Source organism: Epinephelus lanceolatus, chromosome 23 (assembly GCF_041903045.1).
Source record: "Epinephelus lanceolatus isolate andai-2023 chromosome 23, ASM4190304v1, whole genome shotgun sequence".
In the NCBI taxonomy this organism is placed as follows: domain Eukaryota; kingdom Metazoa; phylum Chordata; class Actinopteri; order Perciformes; family Serranidae; genus Epinephelus; species Epinephelus lanceolatus.
The window spans coordinates 9,342,629-9,369,060 of NC_135756.1; the positions used below are offsets into that span (position 1 = coordinate 9,342,629).

Consider the following 26,432-nt stretch of genomic DNA (forward strand, 5'->3'; position numbering starts at 1 on the left):
ATTCAGCTTTTTTATTCATCTATTCAGTCAAATCTGAACATGTCCACAGGTGCCTGGTAGCTACACATTCTTATACCCATAATAGTAATTCAGTCAGGAACACTTTAGTCAAAGAAAACTTTATTTCCATTTGCAGTGTTAAATGTGGCGGTACGGCTGGACTCAGCCTTAGATACAGGGTGAGGAGCCCAGACATCCAGAGGGAGCTCGGAGTAGAGTCGCTGCTCCTTTGCATAAAGATGGCCCAGTTCAGGTGGTTCAGGCATCTGATCAGGATGCCTCCTGGGCGTCTCCCATTAGAGGTTTACTGGGCATGTGCCACTGGTAGGAGGCCCCAGGTAGATCCGGAACACGCTGCAAAGATTATTTATCTCATCTGGCCTGGGAAATGCTCCTCGGGAAAAGGACATCTGGAATACTTTGCTTAGACTGCTGCCCCCACGACTGGGCTCTGGATCAGTGTGAGATAATGGATGGATATGTGTATGATTTTCTTGAAAGATACCACAGGCTTTTAATTTGGCATGGTGTAAGATGTAAGAGAAAGATTTTCATAGCAAACCCTTCAGCCCATTAGACTGTAGCCCCTTTTAGATAGAATTGTGCAAATTTGCAGGAAAGCCCAATCAGTCTTTTTTCAGCATTGGCAGTATAAAAACAAAATCAGGGAGTGCAGCAAAATGCCACCTGCCTACTTTTGTTTATACAGAATGAGCCTTTTTCGGGGCAATGGGGGGCGTGAGCAAGTAACAAAACATGTAGCTCAGTGTGTGACGTAAACAGTGACGTGGGAGGGAAGCCGCGGCTGGTCAGTCCTTCGGTGATTCTCTCATAAGTCTGCCCGTTCTTCACCGTTCTCGTCATCTGACGGTTAATGGCCTCTTCACTTGCGAGGACAAGGAGGGCGCGCAATTCCTTGTCTCCCCAGTTGCTCATGTGTCTGTCAGGTTTGTGTTTCCCTCTTGCTATTAGCTGCTCGCTAATTCCTGCTATCAGCTGTTTCCTGTTTATCCACCGCCAGTGGCTCGCACGTGCGGCGTCATCAACAGCTCCTCCCACAAGTCATCAACAGCCCCTCCCGTTGCGGAAGGCCGCCTCTGTCTTTTTAAACTTAAAAGGTTCCGCCAGTATGACTACCCTACGATGCGGAAAATCGGGCACCTCGGATCAACTCGCCAATCCGACTCTGTGTGTCTAAACGCTCGCAGCTTGCCGGCAAAACGACCCAACATTCGAGGAAAATCTGGCAGTGTAAAAGCAGCTTATGATCCATGTTCTTATCATGTTAATTGAGTGTTACATGGACTGAAGCACAAAATTTGGTGCTCTGAGAAACTAAATGTGAGAACTGTGAAGACAGTGGGTGAAGGTTTTAACCCTCAGCTGCAGGTTGTTTGTTGAGCTCTGAAATGCCAGGAGTGATGTGTTAAAGTATCTCCTGGCTGACGGTGTTCTGCACAGCCTGTCCAGCCTCTCGTTAGTCTCCGGCCATCTGTTGATGCACAGCCCTCTCCCACCTCCACAGCTCACAGTCTGCAACCTCGACTCGCTCGGGTCTTAATCAGGATGGATAACAAACAATGGCAGGTCACCTCAGCTCACCCACATTAAATCATACTGCATGGGCTTGTTTCCTCGGCTGCCTCTGTCTCACAATTCAGGTAAAGGTCTCCTGTAGCTCCGAGTTAAAAACAAACATTTTTCATAGTATTAGTTTGGCCCAGTGAGTGAAATACTTGCTGAGATGATCGGAATTGTTAATTGTTTGGTGTGGTGCAGAGAAATTTGGACCTCGAGGGTTGTGGTGTCAATGCACCACTTTCATTCTGTTCAGCAGTGTAAAAATGCCTCTAAGCACACAATCATAAAGCAATTCGGGAGCGGGTGACCTATGGCCCTGGTGAATCATTCAGTAACTCTGGCACTGTGTGCTGAACTTGACGATCTCCGGTTGTTCCCTGAGCTGAATGCACAGCGCCTTTTTTAACTGCTGTACTTGCAAACAGAGATTATTTCCTCCAATATCTCTGCCTCAAATATTTGTTGGCATTTATCGTCTCAGTTTCAACCTCGCTGCAATCAGTCATTTAGGCGACATGCTGTTTCTGTGTATACTTTCTTGTTCTTAATGTGCCTTTTCCCCTTGGAGGAGGCAGGTTTGTGAAAGATTACTGCATTTCCCTTTGGCGCTGAACAAAACATGTCACCATGACACAGAGGCAGCAATAGAAAGGAAGCAATGAAACATGATTTCATTTTGGCGCAGGGCGGCTCAACGTCTGAGCCTTTCATTCGCTAACTGATGATGTGTACTTTCAGTTTTGCAGTTTCACAAACAGATTTTCTGCCAATAAAATGTGGCATTTTAAAACTCAGACTGTCTAATACTGATATTTAGAAGGTTTGTTTAATGGGGGAGTTACTGACAATTTGTGATTCAATTCTTGTCTGTCCTGAAAGTTTAATTTACTAAAAGAACGAAATGGTTTGTGACAGTATTGCCTAATGGATCCACATCTAGTCTATGCGTTTTTCCACTTCCTATAACACTTGGAGGGATATGTCAATACCAGTAATGCTGCTTTTAATTAAAAGTGTGTCGATGGAAGTAGTAAAACCTTTCAGAAAATCCTGTTAGCTTTATTATTAAACACATAATTTCACGCTAGAATGGATTCAAGTGATAATTTGATACAGTTCAAACACCCTGTCTGCAGATTATTGACACTATGAGACATTTACCCCTCCAGAGGCTGCTCAACTGTAACCGTCTTGGACCCTTATCAATATACTTGAGCTATATTACTTGTCACCGTCGATGTGAAAATTACATCCAGAGTCTGGCTGTCTGAAGTTGTGAAGGCAGCAGCAGTCTGCATAAATGAAGCCTGACAAAAGAGGCAGACACTCTGTCATCAGTGCTTTAAAGACGGGAGGACGATCTCAATGCTGAGAGGCCAAAGTGAGTGGCTTCAGTTAATAGAGGTTTAAAGATGATGCTGTTTAAGATGGTGATGTTTGCACCCTGTTTGACTTTATCTTAAATGAACTCCTGAGAATATACCAGGGTATTCACAAGAGGTAGGACAATAATCACTTCACTTATGTATCACAGTTTTCCTTCAAGGCCTGAATCGATAAAATAAGAAGACAGAGATATCAAGGTATCAAGAATTTTGTTGTTATAATGTACGAGTAACAGAAGACAGAGTAGTTGTGCGCACATCCAGTACTGTTTTTGGTCAGGTGCTGGGTAGTAGGGGTCCATGCAGAAAGAAGAAGAAAATCCACACACTGAATTAGAGCTCCCAGTTTACTTTATTGACTTAAATGCAACGTTTCGACACAAATGGTCTTCCTCAGGCAACTTCAAAAGGATGAAATGGCAGGTGGCAGGTATATATATAGGCTAAGAGCCAGGTGACATCCCATCCACATCATCTGTCAATCAAACAATCCGACAGTCGTTCGGGTGAGCCATATATACTGTAGGCATATAATGGCTACTTAGTATGCACAAAGGATTTGCATATCAATAAGTGCAAAGACTACAGATACACAAAATATACAAATTGTTATTGGGGAAACACACAATACAAAAGAGACAATTTAACTATTAGAAATTAGAATTTTTTAGAAAATGTTTTGCAAAAAAACAAACAAACATAGGAATACAGTTTTAAAAGGAACACTGCTTGGAAAATAAAAACACCAAATACCAGTTCACAAAAAGGGCTTAATGTCAGAATCCTCATTAAGGCCATTAGGTGACATGGTATTGAGAAAGAAGATCCAGTAGGTCTCCCTTTGAAGGAGTCTTCTTTCAATGTCACCACCCCTACGCTGTTTTTGAACCCTCTCCACTCCTAGATAGCGCAGAGCACTGACATTGTGGCCTGCTTTTTTAAAATGGGCCGCAACAGGGCTGTGCTCGTCGCCCGATCTGATCTTGCTCCTGCGTTCACTGATTCTAGTACGTAATTCCCTGGATGTTTTCCCAATATACGCAAGGCCGCATGGGCAACGGATCATGTAAGTCACATGTATGGTACTGCATGTGATGGCCCCATGAATAGAAATGTTGCGACCTGTGTGTTTTTTAAAAAAAGCAGGCCACAATGTTAGGATTTTGACATTAAGCCCTTTTTGTGAACTGGTATTTGGTGTTTTTATTCTCCAAGCAGTGTTCCTTTTAAAACTGTAATCCTGTGTTTGTTTGTTTTTTGCAAAACTTTTTCCATAAAATTCTAAAAAAATCTTAAAACATTTTCTAAAAAATTCTAAAAAAGTTATTTCTAATAGTTGTCTCTTTTGTATTGTGTGTTTCCCCAATAACAATTTGTATATTTTGTGTATCTGTAGTCTTTGCACTTATTGATATGCAAATCCTTCGTGCATACTAAGTAGCCATTATATGCCTACAGTATATATGGCTCACCTGAACGACTGTCGGATTGTTTGATTGACAGATGACGTGGGTGGGATGTCACCTGGCTCTTAGCCTATATATATACCTGCCATTTCATTCTTTTGAAGTTGCCTGAGGAAGACCATTTGGGTAGAAACGTTGCATTTAAGTCAACAAAGTAAACTGGGAGCTCTAATTCAGTGTGCAGATTTTCTTCTTCTTTCATAATGTACGAGTAAGACTGGGCGATATCGAGAAAACAAAATTCTTGATATTTTTGACCATATACCTCGATACTGATATTGCCATGGTATTGATGCTTCCACAAAATATTTACACAATGATATTTTTGATAAGAAATCATTAATAATGTGGAGATAATGACTGAGTTGGTAGAGGCAAATAATATGACAGCAGTCCAACAGTTGGGCAAGTTCCGAAAATCACATAATTTTACTGTAATGCAGCCTTGAAAAACCAGAAAAAGACAACACTTAGGATTCTATGATACCAAAAATTTAAGACTGTATCCAGTCTCATATCACAATATCGATATAATATTGATATACTGCCCAGCCCTATCTACAATTACTGGCACCTAATTTCTGTTTCAAGAAAAACAAAGCCAAAGATTCACAGCTATATTGTTGATGTTATAGGCTTGCATTTTGGAGATGGTAGGGTTTTGTTGGCACTCCCTCAAGATACGGAGAAATGGACCCAGACGGCAATAATGATTGGGTGGCAAAACATATTTAAGAACTGGAAAGCACCTGGATCACCTGCTTTTCAGGACTGGGTTGCTGAAATGGGAAAAGTCATATAGGAGTTGTAATAGGGTAGAAAAATCTTGGCTTAAGTGGGGAGGGGGTTGGATCAAGTTGTATTTGTACACTGGATTTGTGTTCACTGTGCATTTTTTAAATAAAAGATAAAAATTGCAAGTCACAAAAAAGAAAAACAAAGCCGAAGTGAGAAAGCAGTAAATGGCGGACCTACAGCTGCTTGAATGGCGACTTGATTTCAGCCAGCCAACCATAAACTCCCTCACTGGATCAGTAAACTTTCTGTTGCTGCTGTTACACAGATTAGACCCAGCCTGCTATAAACCCCCGTGCTGTGGTTTGAATAGGCTAAATTTGAGTTGCTACAGCTGCTACTGAGCCCATCTTCGGAGCTTTCCACCACATTCCTCACACAGGTAGTCTCCAAGTAACCAAGATGGTGCTCCGTGGCGGGCGACACAGCGTATCTCTCCGATTCTAAACTCTATTCTAGTGGCAGGGAGTGAAGTGTAGGGACTGTGGGCTAGCTAGCTAGTTAGCTAGCTAACAACATCTTTTAGAGGCGCCTCTGTCTATTTATTCGTGAGTTTAGACAATTTCTGCTCCATCATTTTGCTGGTTTACTTTCCGCACCAACTCCGACATATCCATAGCATTTACATCCATTGTGTTTGTGTTGCCTGAAGGTGGCGACGCCATTTTGAGACGCAGAGTGTGTTCCGTACTTTTTGGTTGAGCTTGTCTATGTCTCGTAGATTTTTCACCACCAGGCGTTGACGTTGATGTTAAAAAAGTCACCGGTACAACTTGAGTCCAAAAAAAACACCACATCTAACTAAAAGTAACAGGACAGGAGTGGGAACCAAATTTAAGACTGATTTTTGGACAAACCATCATTTTCTTATTGAAACATTGCGGGTAAGACTAATGATAAGTAGTATGTAGATATGTAACACCAGTTCGAAAGCCACAAAAAGACATTATATACATATCTATCTATTCTGTTAGTCGAACTGACAGTGTTATTGTGAGCACCATAACAGACATGACGGAATATAGAAATACAGGATCACAAGAATGGTCTTATGTCAAATTCCTCATTGAGGCCTTTAGGGGCCAAAGTACACTATACACTAACGCACACAACAGGTCATACACAGACATTCATGCACTAGTTTTAGAGTTAAATTGTCAATTTGTGTGGAAAATATAATTGCTGCAAACTTTAGTGTCTCCATTATATTCCCACCACTTATAGAATCAGCTTTAAACACATTACCAATTTGTAGACTTCCAATATGTGACAAAAGGCCATCATGTGGATAACCTTAACCACCAAGAACATGTTGATATTTGCTTTATCGGCCCACTTCAAGGTCAAACTGTAGAGATTAGTGTAATCTTATCTTCACTAACTAGCAGAGAAGTAGTTTTTAATGGTTAACATGTTGTGGCCAGAGTTACTGTTGAGAGAGAATATTTCCTTTTGCTGTTAACATACTTTTATAGCCCTGCATCAGTAAAGTTCAGAGTACATTTACTATCATTGTACTTCACCTTCACCAGTAACCCAGAGTGGGTGAACTAAACAGGTGGCACACTTCCTGGTTTTAACGTGAATCAATTATGTCTTTGTTTGTCCTCACACTGTGAAGAACTTTATTTTGAGACAGATGGCTTAACTTTTAGATAATTATTTTTCTACTTTTAATCGGCAGATGAAAGGAGGCATTTGAATTTTAACAAGATTGGGAACAACTGACAAGCTGTTGAGATGCAAAAAATATAAATATTGTTGCTTCATGCCATGAAGGTGTAATCTGAAATAACTCGTACATCACCATCATTAACGTTTTACATACCGTCCTTGATTTTCTTTTAGAGAAAGAGTTTAAAAAGTGAAAGAAAAACTTTCTTAAGCTCTTTTTATTCCGGGAAAAGCAACACAGATGTTTACACTGACTATTACTGACTCAGTGCGCAGTCCCTGAGCTTGGGCAGCAGCCAAAGCCTCGCCCTCCCACCACCATTTCTGAGGTCACAGTGTCTGTGTGAATCCTCCAAACTTTACTTCCACTGAACTCCTTAGAAAACATGAAAGCTGTAGAGAATGTGAATTGTCCTTGGATAACTAGAAGCATGATAGTGGGAGTGTAGCGGGGTTTAACTGGAACATAAGGTCACTGCTGGGGCAGTGAGTCAATCATTCATTTATTCCACATGTTACGTAGCAGGGCAGGATCTATCTGATAGATGAATCATGGTACATTGTTAATTCAGAGGTTTTAACATGGTCCTTGATATACTTCTTACATATTTGATACAGTTCAGGCATTTACTGAAAGCTTTGTCCTTAAATCTGTTATTATGAGTCCTTATAAGTGCTGTGTGAGTAAGTAGTGCCACTATGTTTCCACTGCAGTCATATAAAACTCTGCTGTAAGAAATAATGACTTAAAAGTGTACGTAATCAAACTGAAGCTGCCATTTACAGCTGGCAATTTCGATTATGTTTTGATTTAGGTGGTTAACTAATCTCTAAACGAGAGACTGACCGATTTATCAGTTTGGCCCATTAATCCATGCAGATAGCAAGTTTTATAAACGTCATTACAGGCTGAACTTGGCTCTGATAGTGACTGATGGCTGTGCACCCTCCACCAGTCATGTGGGGACGTACATCACCGACCAGAGCTGAAGAGTATAAGGTGACACAGAAGTGGATTTTCACTCCTGTCCCGTCTCACTCCTATGGAGCTACATTAGGGTCAAATGTTTTGTACTTGAAAAAATAAAATTTCAACTGAAAAATAAAACTGAAAATTCATGTGTTGATCTTGAAACTTGAAAAAATAAAACAATGTATTCAAAATAAAAATAAGTATTTGAAACGTTTTTTCAGGTTAAATATAATTTTGATTCACTTTGGTAATTCTTTTGAATGAATAATTTATTTTCACTTTTCCCTTCCATATATATTTTAACATTTGAGGTCTTATTTTTTTCAGTTGCATGTTTTATCTTTTCAGATTCAGATCTTACTTTTTACAGTTTCAAATCTTATTTTTTCACTTTCAATTTTTTTTTTTCAGTTTCAAATCTGTTTTTTGAGTTTCAGACTTTTGACCCTGATGTGGCGTGGGGGGCGTGGCATCATCATCTGAGAGGGGTGTGGAATCATGAGTGACAGTGCCTTCAGTGAACGTAGGAGCTAAAAAAATTCTGACTCAACACTTACATACACCATATTCATGTGTCTGGCAGTGTAAAAATTGATGCCAGTGACAAACTTCCATTTAGAAAACTGTTTTAGACAGTACTGAGCACCAATTGTGGTATAAGAGCGATAAATTATGCCAGATTTTGCAGTTCAACAGCCACATTTTAAGTGCTGATATGTCCGATTTCCACATAGCACTGTGAACGCAGCGTAGTGTCCGCTTCGCTAGCGATGATGGCGTCCGGTCGGTCGGATCAATCTGCTGGAGCCCATACATCCAGCACACAGGTGAGAAATGTTAACTAAGTTTTGGGAAATCATAACAAATACTAAGGGTTGTTTTTGTGACAGCATACTTTTTTTTGTGACGTCTTTTAAGTGGCGAATTTGTCAGAGCTGTGAAGTGTGATTGTCCACAGCTCCATCATCACGGCCCTGTTGATGCTTCCTCATCCAGTAAACGTGTCCCCTGGATGAAACCTTTGAGCTTGGGGAAAAGGAAACAATCCTAAAACACCTCCCTACTCACCTGACCTGGCTCCAGGTGATTTTTGTGGCACCTTAAAGGTTTCATCCAGGGGACACGTCTGGATGTGGAAGCATCAACAGGGCCGTGATGATGGAGCTGTGAAAATGTATGTTGTCACAAAAACGACCCCTTAATGTTTGTTATGATTTCCCAAAGCTTAGTTAACATTTCTCACCTGTGTGCTGGATGTATGGGCTCCAGCAGATTGACCCGACTGACCGGATGCCATCATCGCAAGCAAAACGGACACTACGCTGCGTTCACAGTGCTATGTGGAAATCGGACATATCAGCACTTAAAATGTGGCTGTTGAACTGCAAAATCTGGCATAATTTATTGCTCTTATACCGCAATTGGTGCTCAGTACTGTCTAAAACAGATTTCTAAATGGAAGTTTGTCACTGGCATCAATTTTTACACTGCCAGACACATGAATATGGTGTATGTAAGTGTTGAGTCAGAATTGTTTTAGCTCCTACATTCACTGAAGGCACTGTCACTCATGATTCCACACCCCTCTCAGTTGATGCCACGCCCCCCACGCCACATCAGGGTCAAAAGTCTGAAACTCAAAAAAACAGATTTGAAACTGAAAAAATAAGATTTGAAACTGTAAAAAATAAGATCTGAATCTGAAAAGATAAAACATGCAACTGAAAAAAATAAGACCTCAAATGTTAAAATATATATGGAAGTGAAAAGTGAAAATAAATTATTCATTCAAAAGAATTACCAAAGTGAATCAAAATTATATTTAACCTGAAAAACGTTTCATACACTTATTTTTATTTTGAATACATTGTTTTATTTTTCAAAATTCAAGATAAACACATGAATTTTCAGTTTCAAATTTTATTTTTTCAAGTACAAAACATTTGACCCTAATGTAGCTCCATACACTCCCACAAGAGACACCGGTCCCGTCCCAATCCCATGTCAGAGTAAAAGAAAAAAATTCTTGTCCCATCCCAATCCCGAAAGAAGGACTCCTGTTACACAGGACATCTCGGACAGCAAACAAGGTCAAGTCTAAGTCTAGGTAGGTCCTAGGTCTAGGTACCATGTCTGAAGGGTTATTTTTGGTTCCAAAGGTACCAAACTAAAAAGTGTTTAGGGAAAACTGGACATGAAACATAGAAAGAAGAAGAAAGAAAATCATCATCGGATTCAAAACTTAACTACAGGTACTTGACGTTAAAATCTCCATCATTATTGGATCGGAATTGTGTTACTGTGACTGAACTGTCTGAAGGCTCCCAGGCATCCTTCAACAATCTTGGTGGTGATAAACAAAGGCAGAATATTTATGATGTTTTTCTGCTTACTAACATGAAATCACTTTTTTTTTTTGTACGCTGTCTTCTACATACACAATGTTACTGAAAACTAGAGAAACCAGACTACATAATATCCCAAGGACCAAAGATCAATCAAGTGAAAAAGAGAATAGAAAATAATCCAGGGAGAGAAACAGAAAAGATATGATTCAATGGGGAGGGGGTGACATGATGAAAATCTGTCTGCCTGTTACTGAGGATAGAATGTGACTTCAAGTTTGATTGGAGTTGGAAAGCCATTTTGCCATCGTGGAGGGTTGAGAGCGATGAGTGATGACCAGCAGTCATTTGTGGGAAAGCGAAGTGATGGGACTAGCATCTATGGCTGCACATGGGCCTGGACATATAGGGGGGTTACAGATCCCTGTGCAGCTTTGTAGTGAGCAGCCAGCAGTGTTTTGAATTAGATATGAGCAGCCATGGGCAGCCATCAGAGGGAGTTTTGGGAAAGAATGATGTGGGAGAAATCGGGGGAGGCTGAAGATAGAAACTGCAGTATTTTGGGTCACTTGTAGGTCACAGAGGGAGGGTTTCATGAAGCCAGGGAGCAGCAGTTGACAAAACTACGAGGAAACTACAGTTTGAACATAGAAGGATGACTTTAACAGATTCAGATGTCCTTGCAAGAGTTTGTGGTCTCCAGGTACTCATGATTCAGGATCACATCAATACTGACTGAGAGGTCGTACAAAGGGCAGAATTTTCCCGAGGAGAAAGAGCACTTTATTCTTCATCTCCACAATCCAACTGGATTCTTCTTGAAACACTTTTGGTACCAGCTCTAAATTTAGTTTTCCACTGCAGACAGCACCAGGGCAATCTAAGTGGGACTTTTAGTTGACCCTCATAGCAATGTAGTGTGAAACTGCCATGAGGCTATTTTCAAGGCGACACAGCACACATTTCTCTGTCCAGCTCTTGCTGAATCCTTTCATTGGCATCCACACAGAGGAACGTCTGTACTTCATCAACTATCCACAGCGTGGTTTTAACTGACTGCTATGTTAATGCCTTTGTGCCAGGTACAGCCATGGCTGGAGACATTACGTTTCTGGGTTGTCCTTTTCTCTGTCCATCCCATTCTCATGATGGACAAATTTGACACAAACACCCACTTGGTCTCAACTATGAACTGATAAGATTTTGTTGGTCATAGGTCAAAGGTCAAGGTCACTCCGACCCCATTTCTCTCATTCTCTTGAAAACGATATCTCAACAAGGCCTTCAGGGATTTGCTTCAAATATGGCACAAACGTCCACTTGGACTTAAGAATGAACTGATTAGAATTTGGCAGTCAAAGGTCATAGTCACTGTGACCTTGTTTGTCTCATTCTCGTGAACATGATATCTCAAAAACACCTCGAAGGACTTTCTTCAAAATTGGCACAAACATCCACTTGGTCTAAAGGATGACCTGAGGAGATTTAGTTGGTCATAGGTTAAAGGTCAAGGTTACTGTGACCTTGTTTGTCTCATTCTTGTGAGCATGATATCTCAAGAAGGCCTAGAGGAAATTTCTTCAAATTTGGCACAAACGTCTACTTGGACTTAAGAATGAACTGATTAGAATTTGGTGGTCAAACATCAATGTCACTGTGACCTTGCATCCATCTAATTCTCGTGAACATGATATCTCCACAACACCTTGAAGGACTTCCTTCAAAATTGGCACAAACCTCCACTTGATCTCAACAATGAACTGATAAGATTTTGTTGGTCATAGGTCAAAGTTCAAGGTTACTGTGACCTCATTTGTCTCATTCTCGTGAAGGTGATATCTCAAGAAGGCCTTGGTAGAGTTTTTTCAAGTTTGGCCCAATTGCCACTTGGATTTAAGAATGAATTGGTTAGAATTTAGTGGTCAGAGATCAAGGTTACTGTGACCTTGTATCCATCTGATTCTTGTAACTATGATATCTCAAGAACTGACATTGTTTGTCTCATTCTTGTGAATATGATATCTTAAGAACACTTTGACTCTCTTCAGAACTGGCACAAACGTCCACTTGCATGTAATAATGACCTGATTCAGATTTGGTGGTCAAAGGCCACTGTGACCTCACAAAACATGTCAATTAATTTGTTAATTATGAAAAAATTTCACGCAAATGTCCAATCGGATTATGAAGTGATGACATTTTATATTCAAAACGTCAAAGATCAATTTCACTGTGACATCAAAATGTTCTGCAAAAACATTTTTCTGGCCATTATTCCATTACTCTCTGGAACAGACGGAGAGACATTCAGTCAGATACTGAAGTGGTGACTCTAATCTTAGGATCCCACCTTGAAACTGTGCTGATTGTATAGATCTTCTGTTCTGCTTGGGAAATATGTGTGCGAGGCATTGATGTTTTCACAGACATGGATGTGAATTGTAACTCAAGCTTGACTGGTTTGCGGATTCATACAACTGCGAGGTGGTTTCTCAAGTAAAAAATCTGGGTCAAGTGAATAAAACAAATTGCAAATGTTATCAACGATAGCTCAGCTACAAGTTAAACTTCACCCACCAGCTGACCATAGATACATTGATTACTCACCCCATGTTACGCTGAATTTTTGCTTTTCTGACATGCCTCCACAGTGAACGAAGAATCCAAATCAGTGAAAAATTCTTTTCATATAGTTTTTGCTGTTGTTAAATGCGGTCCCGTATGACTTCAATTCAGCAGGAATTTTCTCCATTTTTGGGTTGTTCATTTACCGTAGGCATGCAAGAAAAACAAAATACTCTTCACAAATTAAACACAACATTGACACATGTCACTTGGAACCTTGACTAAGGTACTACCAAAAAAAGTACTAGGTACTAGGTACTCCACAACTTTTGCAAATGGAAACCTCAAAAAGAAAGGTTCCAAGCAAGTCAAATGGAGCCCCACTGTGCAGTGAAAATGTAGCAGAAGTCCCACTAAGACTGAGTTTCCTGGCAGACAAACACCCAACTTGAAACACCTTTGAGCTCAGTCAAAATGCATTCAAGTTTCAGAGAGAAGGAAAAAGTGGAATTCAGTGTTCTCTGTCTTGACATTCAAAGCAAAAGGCTAAGGATGAGCTCTGGGAGGCTCAGGTGGAGACGATGCTCAACACAAACAGGGGTTCACCTCTACTGTCCTGACAAGTGTGACTGTGAGGAGGCAAACCATCATAGGCAGGAAGAAAAGATCCTTTAGTCAGCAAACGTGACAAGAACTATCTGCTTGACATTGTCGGAGGCAGCGGAAAGGATGCCTCAGTCACAGCAGAGGATCACAGGGAAAGTGAAGTGGAGGGTGCTGCCTCAAAGGCAAACAGGTTGTGGTCCAAAAAAATTTTTCCTTGAGATTTTGCTTGAGCTCCAAGTCACATTCAAGAGGAGTTATCAGCAGTAGTTTCCAGTACATCTCACAGTTTTCACAATCGATATAACTTTCATAACACAACTTTCACTTCGCAAAGCATTTTAAACAAAGAGGTAAATCGGAAGCTAGATAGAGAGGTTTATTTGACAATCATAAAATACACATAAAAGTACTTCACCTGAAGCCAGTTATCACAAACACCTGCTACTGTTGAGGATTGAATTACACAATAAAGCCACAAGCCTGTTTCCATTGTGATCCTGTGGGAGACTGGGCAAGGTGCACGTGCAAATACAGTAGCTATGTAATTACATAGAAAAATAAAAGACATAACATAAAAGGATAATACTGTGTTTGTTTAACACAGTATTCTGAGAGACTATTTCCTTGCCATTTCTTCAAGGCCCACTTAAATTTTTTTCTCTGCTTCAATCACTTTCAGAGATACTGAAGGTGTGTTCCATTCAATAGCAGCTGAATGAAATTCTTTTTGCCCACTGAACTCTTAAATTTAAAAGAATAAAATCTAGCTTACAAGCAGCACAGCTTTATGGATCTCCCACTTTTTATAAATAGGAAGTGAATGGGGATGTCAGTTTCAGTTTATTTTGCTTTTGATAGCCTAACACCCACAAACCTCTAACTAACCTGTTAATCAATCAGATCAAATCAATGGATGAGAGGAGCAGCTTTTTGTGAATGAAAGCAAACTTTTAGACCAAGTGCAATGAAAGATTAAGTTTCACTTTCATCGTGCCTGGTTCTCTGCTGCTGCATTTGTGCCCAGAAGAGCTCAATGGCCAAGAAATATAATCTTATCTTATGTAACAAGTTGGTTTTGATCTCACTACCTCTTAACTTAAGCTCTTTGTTTACTTTCCTCTCTATCCTCTTTGTTTACTTTCCTCACTTCTGTTTCTCATCTAGTGTGCTGGGCTGGATTGCAAATCAGAGTGATTTCATTCACTGATGGGCTCCGCTGTGGCTGTTGCTGATTAAACAGGATGAATTGGTGGAAATAAAGCCAATTAGGGCCAACAAGGGCCAACGGTATGGGACACACTGCACAGACTAGGGTGATGGACACTCACCAATGGCCCAACTTTTGCTTGTGGCCGACCAAAGGCTTGTTGTGTCAGGGCCTTAAGCAGCTTCATTTTGAGCCACAAAACCCCCTTAGCATAGTTTATTATGTTAGCACCACTAGCCATGCTGTCACAGTTAACAGTGCTAGCAATGAGGGGGTTTACTCACTGGGGTAACCTGAGAGGAGCCCAGATTGTGGGCACAATGTTTCCACAGCAATGCTGTTGGGTCCAAACAGTGCTAGTAGCGGTGTTGCTAGCTAGCTCCCACCAGACCCGGTTTGTGTGCAGTGCAGTAAATTGAAGAGTAACATTTAACGTACAGACAGACATGACTAACTGGTCAAAAATTACATTTACTGCATTTACTTACAGTACATGTTTCAGATGATACGTCATGTTTGTAGTCGACCAATGAAGATGAGTTTACATATCACCTTGGGTTCGTCCTTCACCTTCTCAAAATGATCCCACACTTTGGATTTCCTGCCCGACATGTTATTAACTAGCCTGTGGAATAACCGCAGGTACCAGCCCTGGAAATTAGGGGCCATACACATGTACTTTAACTGCCTGGAAAACATGAGCTAGGCAAATTAAATTCCTACATGGTCCAGACATATAGGTTTTGATTTATTTTGACAAGATACAGCTCCTAATAGTTTCATGTTTGTTTAATTTTTAGTTTTCTTCTGCGGAGTGACCAATGAAATGTTGTCGACTAATGACCATTTTGGTTGACTAACATTTGGTCAACTGTTAGGGGGCAGCCCTATACACTACACACTAAATTGTCAGAATTTGTTGTCAGCCATGCACCCCATTTTTTCTGTCACATATTAGCCTTCAGAAATTTATAGTTAAAGGCGTTAAACACTCACACTTGGTTAAAAAAACACAAGAAGTATATTTCATCCTTGCATAAATGTTACCATTCCTGTGGCAGAGTGGATATGTCACATTTCCTCAAGGTGATTGACAGATGGACTGTTTGTCCTTGCAGGTTGCAGTCGTTATTTCTGGCAGGTGAACGCTGTGATGTGGAGACGCTGGAATGGGCAAAGAGGAGCTTTGGGGTTCCCGTCCTGGATCATTGGTGGCAGACTGGTAGGAAGCTTTGTACTTTCTAAAGACAGAAATCAGAGAGAGCGAGAGAGATCTGAATCTGACAACCGTGACTTTTACCTTGTTGATGCACTCTATTTGAAGCCACACTGGGGAAGATTTTGCTATAAATATAGAGTGCGCCTGTCTAATCTGATTGCATACATTTCCCTTTTAGCCTAAACTTGCATGTTGGACAGGAAGCAGCAAATTGAAAGTTGGAAACGAAATGCAAAGTGACTCTTGGATACCAGTGACTGAGCTTTGCAGTGAATGATGGACTCACTAACATTATGTTCTGTTCTGTCTCTTTTATCTCTCGGGTACAAAGCATCACATAACAGCCGGCCCAGCATACAGAGTGTGCAGTTCATGGACTTAGTGTTACAGTATTTCTGCTAGCTGAAGTTAAAATCTCTCAAACATTTATCCCGTACCATATGCTCAGTGTGAAGCTGCCTTGTGCAATTAATTATGTCAGTCTAGTAAGTTGAGAAGCACTTTACTCTCAAACTTTAGGGATTAAGCTCTTATGATATACACACTGAGAAAGCATTTCAAGGACCTCAAGTACTTTATTAGCATGAACTGTGTATAACGTTTTAATTTAACTTGATCTTTAAGTCTCGGTCCCATCTTAAGCTGATCAGTGTGAGAAGACTATAAATGTGGTATTTGCTGTATTTTATTAGTCCATTGACATTAAATTGGCCTTGAGAAGAGGCATAACTCCAGGAAATCACTATTCCCTCGAAAGCCCGTCGTCATTATGAAGCACATTTGATCAAACTCCCCTCTTTGATTAATCCCTTTTATGTTTTCTATGGTAGACCAGGGGATTGGATCCCTTCTACTGGAGTCATTATGACGCTAAAGACCCCAATGTTTGATTTTCTAAGCTTCCGTGAGAACTGATCATCACACAAAGTGACACCATTTGCACCAGTTATTTGAATAGCAGTCAAAGCTAGATAGGGGTGTGCAGATAGAGCAGATGGAAAAATAGCTGCGATAACTGGAGATCATTTTGGGGAAAAGACATTATTCCATTGACTTCAACCACCTCAGCAAATTTAACTTCTATATTTTCCAACCTGGGCCCTAGTTTATTATGGTTGTTTGTCAATAGCCCTATGCTCAAGGGACTTGTATTACCAGGGGACCTCATTTGATTTAGACATTACCCTGCCACATCTGTGTTTCGTGTGGTGCATTCACATTGGACAAGCAAAGTCTGTATTTTACTCAGATTTACTGACATTTTCCTTGGATATGATGCACGCAGTCATTTGTACCTGAAACACAGAAACACTGCACAGCACCACCACAGGTGTTACTCCTTTTTTCTTTTAAATGGCAGTTAAACAAGCACAACCCATTCTGCCACATATTGTCACGTTATCCATGTCATCATCTCTTGAGATTTCGCTTCTCTTAATGATTTGGGCAGCACAGTGGTGCAGTGGTTAGCATTGTCGCCACACAGCAAGAGGTTTCCATGTTCAAGTCCAGGGTGGGGGGTTCGAACCCCAGGCTGGGGGAGGCCTTCGGTGCAGAGTTTGCATGATCTCTCCATGTCAGTGTGGATTTTCTCTGGGTACTCTGGACGTGGAACCGTGGACCAGCTCTTTACCCTCGCCAGGGTGGTGGAGGGGGCATGGGAGTTCGCCCAACCAGTCCACATGTGTTTTGTGGATTTGGAGAAGGCTTACAACCGTGTCCCCAGGGGCATCCTGTGGGGGGTGCTATGGGAGTATGGGATTGGTGGCCCCTTGCTAAGGGCCATCCAGTCCCTGTACCGAAGGAGCACGAGTCTGGTTCGCGTGGCCGGCAGTAAGTCGGACCTGTTCCCTTGTGAGAGTTGGACTCCGCCAGGGCTGCCGGCCAAAGCGCCAGGGCGCAGCCAAGTGGTGGAGGGTGTCAGGTTCAGTGACAGGAGGATCTCGTCTCTGCTTTTTGCGGATGATGTGGTCCTCCCAGCCCCATCGAACAGTGACCTCCAGATCTTGCTGGGACGGTTCGCAGCCGAGTGTGAAGCGGCTAGAATGAGAATCAGCACCTCCAAATCTGAGGCCATGGTCCTTAGCTGGAAACGGGTGGATTGCCCACTCCAGGTCGAGGGGGGAGGTCCTGCCTCAGGTGGAGGAGTTTAAGTATCTCGGGATCCTGTTCACGAGTGAGGGTAGGATGGAGCGGGAGATTGACAGGCGGATTGGGGTGGCGTCAGCGGTGATGCAGGCGCTTAACCGGTCCGTTGTGGTGAAGAGGGAGCTTAGCCAGAAAGCGAAGCTCTCGATTTACCGGTCGATCTACGTTCCAACCCTCACCTACGGTCATGAGCTCAAGTGACCGAAATGAGTTTCCTTCGCAGGGTGGCTGGGCTCAGCTTTAGAGATAGGGTGAGGAGCTCAGACATCCGGGAGGGACGAGGAGTAGAGCCGCTGCTCCACATCGAGAGGAGCCAGTTGAGGTGGTTCGGGCATCTGGTAAGGATGTCTTCCGGACGCCTCCCTTGGGAGGTGTTTCAGGGATGTCCAACCGGGAAGAGACCTCGGGGCCGTCCCAGAACACGCTGGAGGGATTACATCGCCTGGCTGGCCTGGGAAAGCCTCGGGGTTCCCTTGGCAGAGCTGACGGAAGTGGCTGGGGAGAGGACTGTCTGGGCTTCTTTGCTGAGGCTGCTGCCCCCGCGACCCTGACCCGGATAAGCGGAGGACGACGAGTACGACGAGTACGAGTACTCTGGCTTCCTCCCACAGTCCAAAGACACCATGTTAGGTTGATTGGTGACTCTACAGTTTATGAGCCATAGGTATGAATGTGAGCGTGATCATCTTTCCACTGTGCCAACAATCACCAACTCTGGTTTTGTTGACATAAACCCTTAATTTATCTAGTTAGATGTGAAGATACACTTATTCAATTATTAACTTGGATTGCTAGCCATTAGTAGAAGAAGCAGAAGCAGAAGAAGAAGGCCCAGGAAGCAAACTGGCACCCCTCCAGCTACCAGTCCACGCTCCATATTTGGTCCAAACGGGTTCCCAACCCAAGCGCCTATGGACTTATCTACTGCCGCCCTGAGTAAGAAAATACATGAACATTCAACAACAAAAACCTCATACAACTCACCCAAAACCTGGATTTCCCTTACACCCCCCCACACCCCTAGACCCCCCCCCCCAATACCTTTACCGAAACCCCACAGCTTTAAAGGACAATCGCACTGACATCAGTCATAATAACTGACACTATAAACAGAGTAAGATATAGTAAGATAACATCAGGACTGTGATACATACAGCCATACATCAGATTACAGTTGACGTGTCACTAATTTCTTTGAATTTCTTCAAATAATCAACTTTATGAGTTGTTTTTTAAAACGAGCAAGATTTCAGGGGGAGCTTGGTAGCATTATTCCATTGAGTAGTAGCTCTGCAGAACACCAGGAGCAGGAATTACCTTATGACCCTGTGTTCCCTTTCTGGTAGTATGACCAAGTCTGTCATTGAAATCTTGGGTGTAAGCTTTTAGGCCTGGCCAAAGTACAAAAGTCCCGAAAGAAGACTAGGAGATTGCTCAAAAATCTTGTCCACCACTTTGAGCCAGAAGAGAGCATAATGCATGCCCTTGACAGGATGAGCAGTGAAGAGCCAGACGTGCAGCTTTGTTCAGCACAAATTGAGGTTTGTGCAAATCTCTTTTAGTCACACTTGACCAAACTACATAGCAACAAACCAGTGAGTGTAAAATATGTCTGAGTGATCAGACAGGAAATACACGCTCCTCCTGATGACAGACACTGCTCTGCCCATTTTGACAGCAGTATGTCATTAATATGACAAGACCAGGTAAATTTATGCTGGATTAAGCACTCTAAAGTTACGGTATATTTCAATGGAGTTTAGTTGGTTTGTTTCTGACAAAACAAAAAGAATCTTACTATTGAATAAAAGGTACCAATGGAACCGTTCTGTACTGTCCCCATTTTTGGTCCCCCCTCTGTTGGGGTACCTAGCACACAGATCTGGTACTAAAAGGTGGAGCTGTGAACACTGCAGTCTGATTGGTCAGTAGAGGACGGTCACTCTGCTCAGGGCTGAGTTGTGTCTGGTTTTGAGGCTCATGTAACCACTGTTCATACTGTGGAGAGTTTTATTAGTAAACTGTAACTATAAAATGAAAGGATGTTTTGCTGCCTCTCACAGCAGCTTGAGTCGGAGAAAAAATAACTTAAAGGGATAGTGCACCCAAAAATGAAAATTCAGCCATTATCTACTCATCCATATGCTGAGGGAGGCTCGGGTGAAGTTTTAGAGTCCTCACATCACTTGCGGAGATCCCAGGGGAGAGGGGGTAGCAACACAACTCTGAGGGCGCCTCAGATTCAAACGTCCAAAAACACATAGTTGAAACCACAAAATATCTCCATACTGCTCGTCTGTAGTGTTACACAATGCATGAGTTGATGACATGAATCTATCAACATACCTTAAATTTCAATTTGACACCTTTGACCATCACTTTAGTTTTTATTGTCTCCCTTGGATGACATATACTTTAATGAGTGGATCTTCAAGTGGTTATGTGAACTGCATATTCTAATCCTCACTTGGAGAAAAAAAAGCGTTGTGGAGTGTCGTTCCTGTGGGCTCCAGCAACACTAAACTCCCAAGCTTGCCTTAGAAGGGCTAAATGCACAAACCCTCCGTGGACGATAAACGAGATGCAGACTGATAAAGGAGGAAATACAGTGAGTGACAACAACTCTGCCGATATTTAAGAGTAATGTTTGTGGTGGAAACACTAGGATCTAGGTACCATGTCTGAAGGGTTACTTTTGGTTCCATACCATACTGAAAGTGTTTGGTGGAAATGGGGCTTTAGACACAAAACATGGGAAAATAGAATCCAGAAGTCAAGAATGGGAGTCAGGACTGTGCAGAGTGCAAAAATTAAAATGGAACATCTCTATTACCGCTGGACAAAAATCTATATGAAAGTATATACGTGCAGTAAGGCTGATTTTCCTGTTCAGCAGGTTCTTTTCAAGTTATTATTGATCAACACCCAGTAGGCAAAGACACCAGAGAGCTCCTCACCTCAAAGTCAGCCACAGCGAGGTGGCGAAACTCCCAGGGCGCATTACTTCAACCGGTCACATTCCAGGGCGGCAATTAAACAACGGCTTTGATTGGCATTGCCTTTCATTGAGTTCACTAATGTTTAATTGACTTTGCACCCATATGGGACACTGAGTGACTGGCTGAGATGTGAGGACTAAGTTGTGTGCTTAGCGAAGAGATAAAGGAAAGAAAACAATCACGGGCACCTTGTCCATCAGTGCAGGAGTGGAAATTGAAATAGCTTCTCCACTGAAGCATGCTTAGAGTCAGGCTTCTTGATAATAAGTCTTCACTGTCTTGCTCCTAACTTAGAGTCCAAAATACACAAAACCGGACCCAACCAACGGTACAGGAATTCTGTCGATTTTCACTTAAACAAGATTACAATAATTTGTGTTTAATCAGCCTTGGTGCAGGAGGGCTTTCATTTAGATCTGTCTGCTCTTTAAAAATTCCATTAACATAGTCAATACTTCAGCACCACATTGCCGCAATGCACTTTAGATTAATGTCGGGCTCACAGAGGCTGAGTAACGATCATCATTTAAAAGGCTGGGTCATGCCCCTTAATTCACAGTCCGGTGGTCGTACATTTGACAAGGAAGGGCGAGTTTGCAGTTTCTAAAAAACTTTGTAATTTCCCTTTACGTCACCTCACAATCGACCCATTGCACAAATGGCTGCTGTGGGTCTGGATGATAAGATATGTAATTGAAATCTTGGGTTCCCAGCTTCCCCTGCATTGTTCTTGGGCCTCAGTTTGTAATGATTCTTGAATGGTTAAGACGCTGTTAGCCTCTTGGATGGGAGGCTTGAATCCAGGCAGCGTGCCATCATGCTAATGTCACACCCCTCCATCCCCCTCCTTTGTTTGATTGCCGTCCTCCCCAAGTACTACTGAACTATGATAAATGTGCGGGCGACAGCAGAAGAGCACAATTGGTTGTCTCTTTGTTTTGTAATATCCTGCCTGTGAGAACGGAGGATCGATGGCTGGACAAGACGACATCTCTGTGTTAAATATGGGATCAATACTGTTGTTGGATCGTTGCAACGACATCGACCTTGAGTTTGTACACACTCTGATCTGAGCGCAGATTAGTCCACTCGGCTGATTGGTCTGTCCAGGCTCAGTAGGAGTGTGAAGAGCTCGATGTTGTAATATTGCAGGAATGTTAGTTATCGATGCAGGCTCTTGTGTTTGAATTGCTGACCCTACTGTAGGCTTATCACATATGCGCTGCATTCCACTTCAAAGCTGCATCCTCTGGAGTCTGCAATTCGAGGTTGAATACCAACAGACAGATAAGGCTGTCCCATTTCAGCTAAGTCTGTCCAATTTCTCCTTAAAAAAAAATTCCAGTGCCTTTTGAGTTTCAGCCCTTTACACACATATACACACCACATAGTTGCAGGGTATTTCCCCTCAAATAGCCACCAATATATATGGTCAGGTACAAAGAAAAACACTTCCAGATGTATATGAATGGACTCCAGTGTGTTCTTTTCAGTAGTCTGGACATGTTGTGAACCACGGGGCTTTATAATAATCTCCATCACGTGTTGAAGATTAACGTCACAGCTAGAGAGAGATCGATATTGAATGTTTAAAGCTGGTTAATCAGCTGATATCCAACCCCTCATTATTTTGTCTTTGACACTGTTAGAAATTAAAAGTCTTTCACTACTAGTCCATACCCACTGAGTGCACAGTTGCCCACGTGCAGTTTCACATGGTGTGTGTTTGGGATACAGGTCATAGGAAATTGCAGATTAAATAGTCAACTGAACCCATTAAGAAGAGCAATGTATTCAGACAGAGGTTTTGAAAAACGTGGGACTGACAGAATGACACACTGAAGTGCAACACACAGTGCCGCGCGTGGCCGTCAAGTGCTGCCCCCAACACACATTGGCAGCGGTGCGCAGCGGCACCATCGACACTAAAGTGTATTTCCCACCCCAGCCCGCTAGGTGGCTGTACCTACACTAGTTGCCGATGGTTGCCAACTGCTAGTAACGGAAGAAGAAGAGGGAAAACTTTGAGGCAACAACAACTTGGATTTCACGGGTGAGTTTCTTATCAAAATTGTCTTATTAAAAATTTCAAGCAACCGGAGTTGATACTACAGTGGCCGAGACGTACATAAAAGGCTTTTCTCGCAGTGCCAGCCGCGCTGGAAATAGAGCAGTGGGCTGAAGCAGAGCAGCGTGGCGCAGTGCAGCGGCCGGCGCCAGTGTGGGTTTGTTCATATATGGAGGCAGCCGCGCGCGGCGTATGGCGGCGGTGTGTGTTGCACTTGACAGTTTCTGTGATTATGTACAGCATACCATACCATGACTTAGTCATACCAAAAATTAGAAAAAACAAACAAACATTGGTCCACAGGGGGAGCCACAGCAATCGGTCACATTTTAGCCATGTTTAAGCATTTTTCTGTTGTTATAGCGCCACCCAGTTGCTAATTAGAGTTAAATTTCTCCAGTCACCTTGAGGCATCCTGTTCTACATATCTACCAAGTTTAGTAAAAATTGATATGGCGGTTAGGCCTAGATAAGAAGTTAGCTCTCTAGCACCCCCATTTTGTTTGATGGGGTCCCCTCAGATTATGTGTGGTCATATGCCTACAAAGTTGCGTGGTGCTGGGTGAAACCCTTGAGATGTTATACACCTTTATGTGATGAGCCACGCCCTCCGCAATATTCATTGCCTTATAGAAGCTCAGTTTTAGTAAGTTTCCCAACTTTTGCCAAGAGGGAACTTTAGATATTGGTCCCTAGATTATGTTCACCCAGTTTCATGCAGATCGATCAAACTTCCTAGGAAGAGATCGATTTTAAATGTTTGTCAAAAAATTCAAAATGGCGGAAAATCAGTATAACCGGAAGTTATGGGTTCTTGTTCCTCATGAGGAGAGGCATCTCTGTGCAAAGTTTCATGTCTTTACGACATACAGGGCATGAGATATGCACATTCAAAGTTTGCAATTTCAATCGGTTGCTATAGCGCCCCCCTTTGGCCAACTGATGTAATATTGCTTCATTCACATCCTCCCATGACCCTCTACCACTGTGCCAAATTTCACATGGATTGACCAAGTCAGTGAGGAGAAAAACGTGGAACAGACTCACAGACAGACAGACAGACAAGAGTTTTCGTCATTATATAGTGAGATAAGATATTGGAACCTGCATATCTGTTGTACTGAACATCTAAGTCAAAGTAATTAAAGCTGCATTTGGTAACTTTCATGATCATATTTGCTAAAACTGTCACTATTTTCTGAAAGAAAAACATGAGACAGACAGTCTGTGAATAAAATTCTGATTCTTCTCTTGACACTGCTGCTAATGGCATTAGCTAGAGTCCACCACTCACTGAAAAGAGTTGAGGAGTCACGACTCTGTTTCAAATCTCGAATCATGCCAATCACAGCGAGTGTTCAGACTGTCAAACTAGTCAGCGCTGATCAAATATGAATTAAGATTCTGTAGACATTTTGACTGCAGTTCATGATACGTGATTGACATGATTGACAGTTTGGGTCGGACCAATGGCAATCGCAATTAGCCATCAACCACTGAGCCCACCGTCGTGATATAAAAGCCCCACCCCCTCCATCCGCACTGAATGTAACCAGTGTCTCACTGGTAGGAGGCCCCGGGGCAGACCCAGAACACGCTGGAGGGATTACATATCTCGTCTGGACTAGGAATGCCTTGAGGTCCCCCAGGAGGAGCTGGAAAGTGTTGGTGGGGAGAGGGATATCTGGGGTGCTTTGCTCGGCCTGCTGCCCCTGCGACCCGATGGATGAATGGATGGATACTTTCAAAGTCTGTCTGTCTGTGAGCTTGCCTGTTTCACCACAGGCAGAATCATCTTTCTTGCTATGGTGGGTGGTGAAATAAAATCAATGAATAAATACATTAAAACACTTTTTTCCCCATGGAGCAGACATGAAAACTATTTTGGTTCAGTTAATATCTGCTGCCAGTCAGCCCGGTGAGGTCAGGTGAGTCAGCCGCTGTCCACTCAGCTCCCCAGGAGCTGCTGCTGACAGACAGTGTTTACGGAAGACGGAGTCAGGGTGAATTGGATGACAGAACGCTTTTAGCAGAAGGGACCTGTCTTCTCTGGAGCTATACCCACTGATCAGATCCTTTTTGCTTGATTTAAAGCAGCCGTCTTCTCTTCAGCTCGGGTCGTGATGTACATCCCTGCATGAGTGATAGAGGCTGTGCAGCCATCGGGCACCACTGATAACCATGTATAAAATGTCCTATGGACGTGGATTAATTTTCCAAGCTGATAAATTGGTTGACCTCTAGTCACACCTTGTATGATAAATACAGAGATCATCTGACTATCCACTTGTCTGCAATTTAAGGGCGACTTCCTGGTCGTAAACTTGCTTTTTTCAGACAGAGGATCAGCCAAATGCACCAATAGTTTCTGTCTTTGTGAGGTCAGACTGTCTTATTTGGGGTAGAGGCATTCTTGGAACTCATCGGCTGTATTCGGCGTCTGACTTCCGGCAGATGGCGATACAGCCTCTGGGGGCAGACCCCCGATTTTTTGGCATTCCAGTTTGATTTAGGCGGAGGAGGCGAATTTCCGTTTCCGACTTCTGTTTATATATAAGTAAATATGCTGAACCATTGCGATGGATTCAGAGTTTGCAGTGACGCCAGTTATGTTCCGCCTCGTTAGTTCACCGCACGGACCGTTTAACCTGGCAACAACTGCAGCCGGCTCAAACGTGATTGGTCAGTATCACACGGACTACAAACAGGCTACAACAGGAAACCGCGGTTCTTCCGCTCTTCTTCCAGAGGCAAGATCTCCGGGGTTTGCCTACAGACTCTACATTCACTGAATGTAGAGTCTGTATATAGAGACTAGGGTAGAGGTGCAGGTTCAGGCTGGTGTGCTGATGTGCTGATGGACAAACCCTCCTGAGTGGTGACCTTCCAGCCCATTAACTGGGACACAGCTTTGTAAACTGTGTCAGCAGTCCCTTCCTAGATGGTGAAAATTAATTTGAGGTGCAGTAATGGCAGCTAATTCCCCTCTGTGGCATTTTTATGCTTAGTTTAAATATCCAGACACTGATATTTTGCTACATGCTTATGGCCGAGCATTTATTGTTTCTATTATCAGTGTTGGAGCTGATGGGTTTAGAGCAGGCGCCAAACACAAGATTATGACACATGTAAGCCTGTTGGCATCATGATTTAGTTGTTTACTTCGTAGAATACATTGCATTGCTCTCCACCTGTACCTCCATCTTAGATTGTGTATGACTGACAGTGCAGATGGATGAACTCAACTTACACCAGCCTGGATGTGCTGAGCAGAGCCGCTGATTCCCATCTTTCTCTCTGTAGCTTTAGAATTTGAGAAATAACTTTTCATTCTACTCGGGGAAAAAGGATGTTTATTTCACAGTCAAGTTTGGATCTCACTTCTTTTCTCCCCCCTCACA

General features: G+C 42.5%; 1 protein-coding gene across 1 annotated transcript in view; it reads left to right on the plus strand.

Annotated features, from left to right (window-relative positions):
* The window catches only part of acss3 (acyl-CoA synthetase short chain family member 3), a 92,349-nt gene that overhangs the window by 25,174 nt on the left and 40,743 nt on the right, over positions 1-26,432 (plus strand). The window contains exon 10 of the mRNA XM_033614978.2: positions 15,716-15,819. Within this exon, the coding sequence (XP_033470869.1) occupies positions 15,716-15,819 (104 nt within the window). The remainder of the gene's footprint in view (positions 1-15,715; positions 15,820-26,432) is intronic.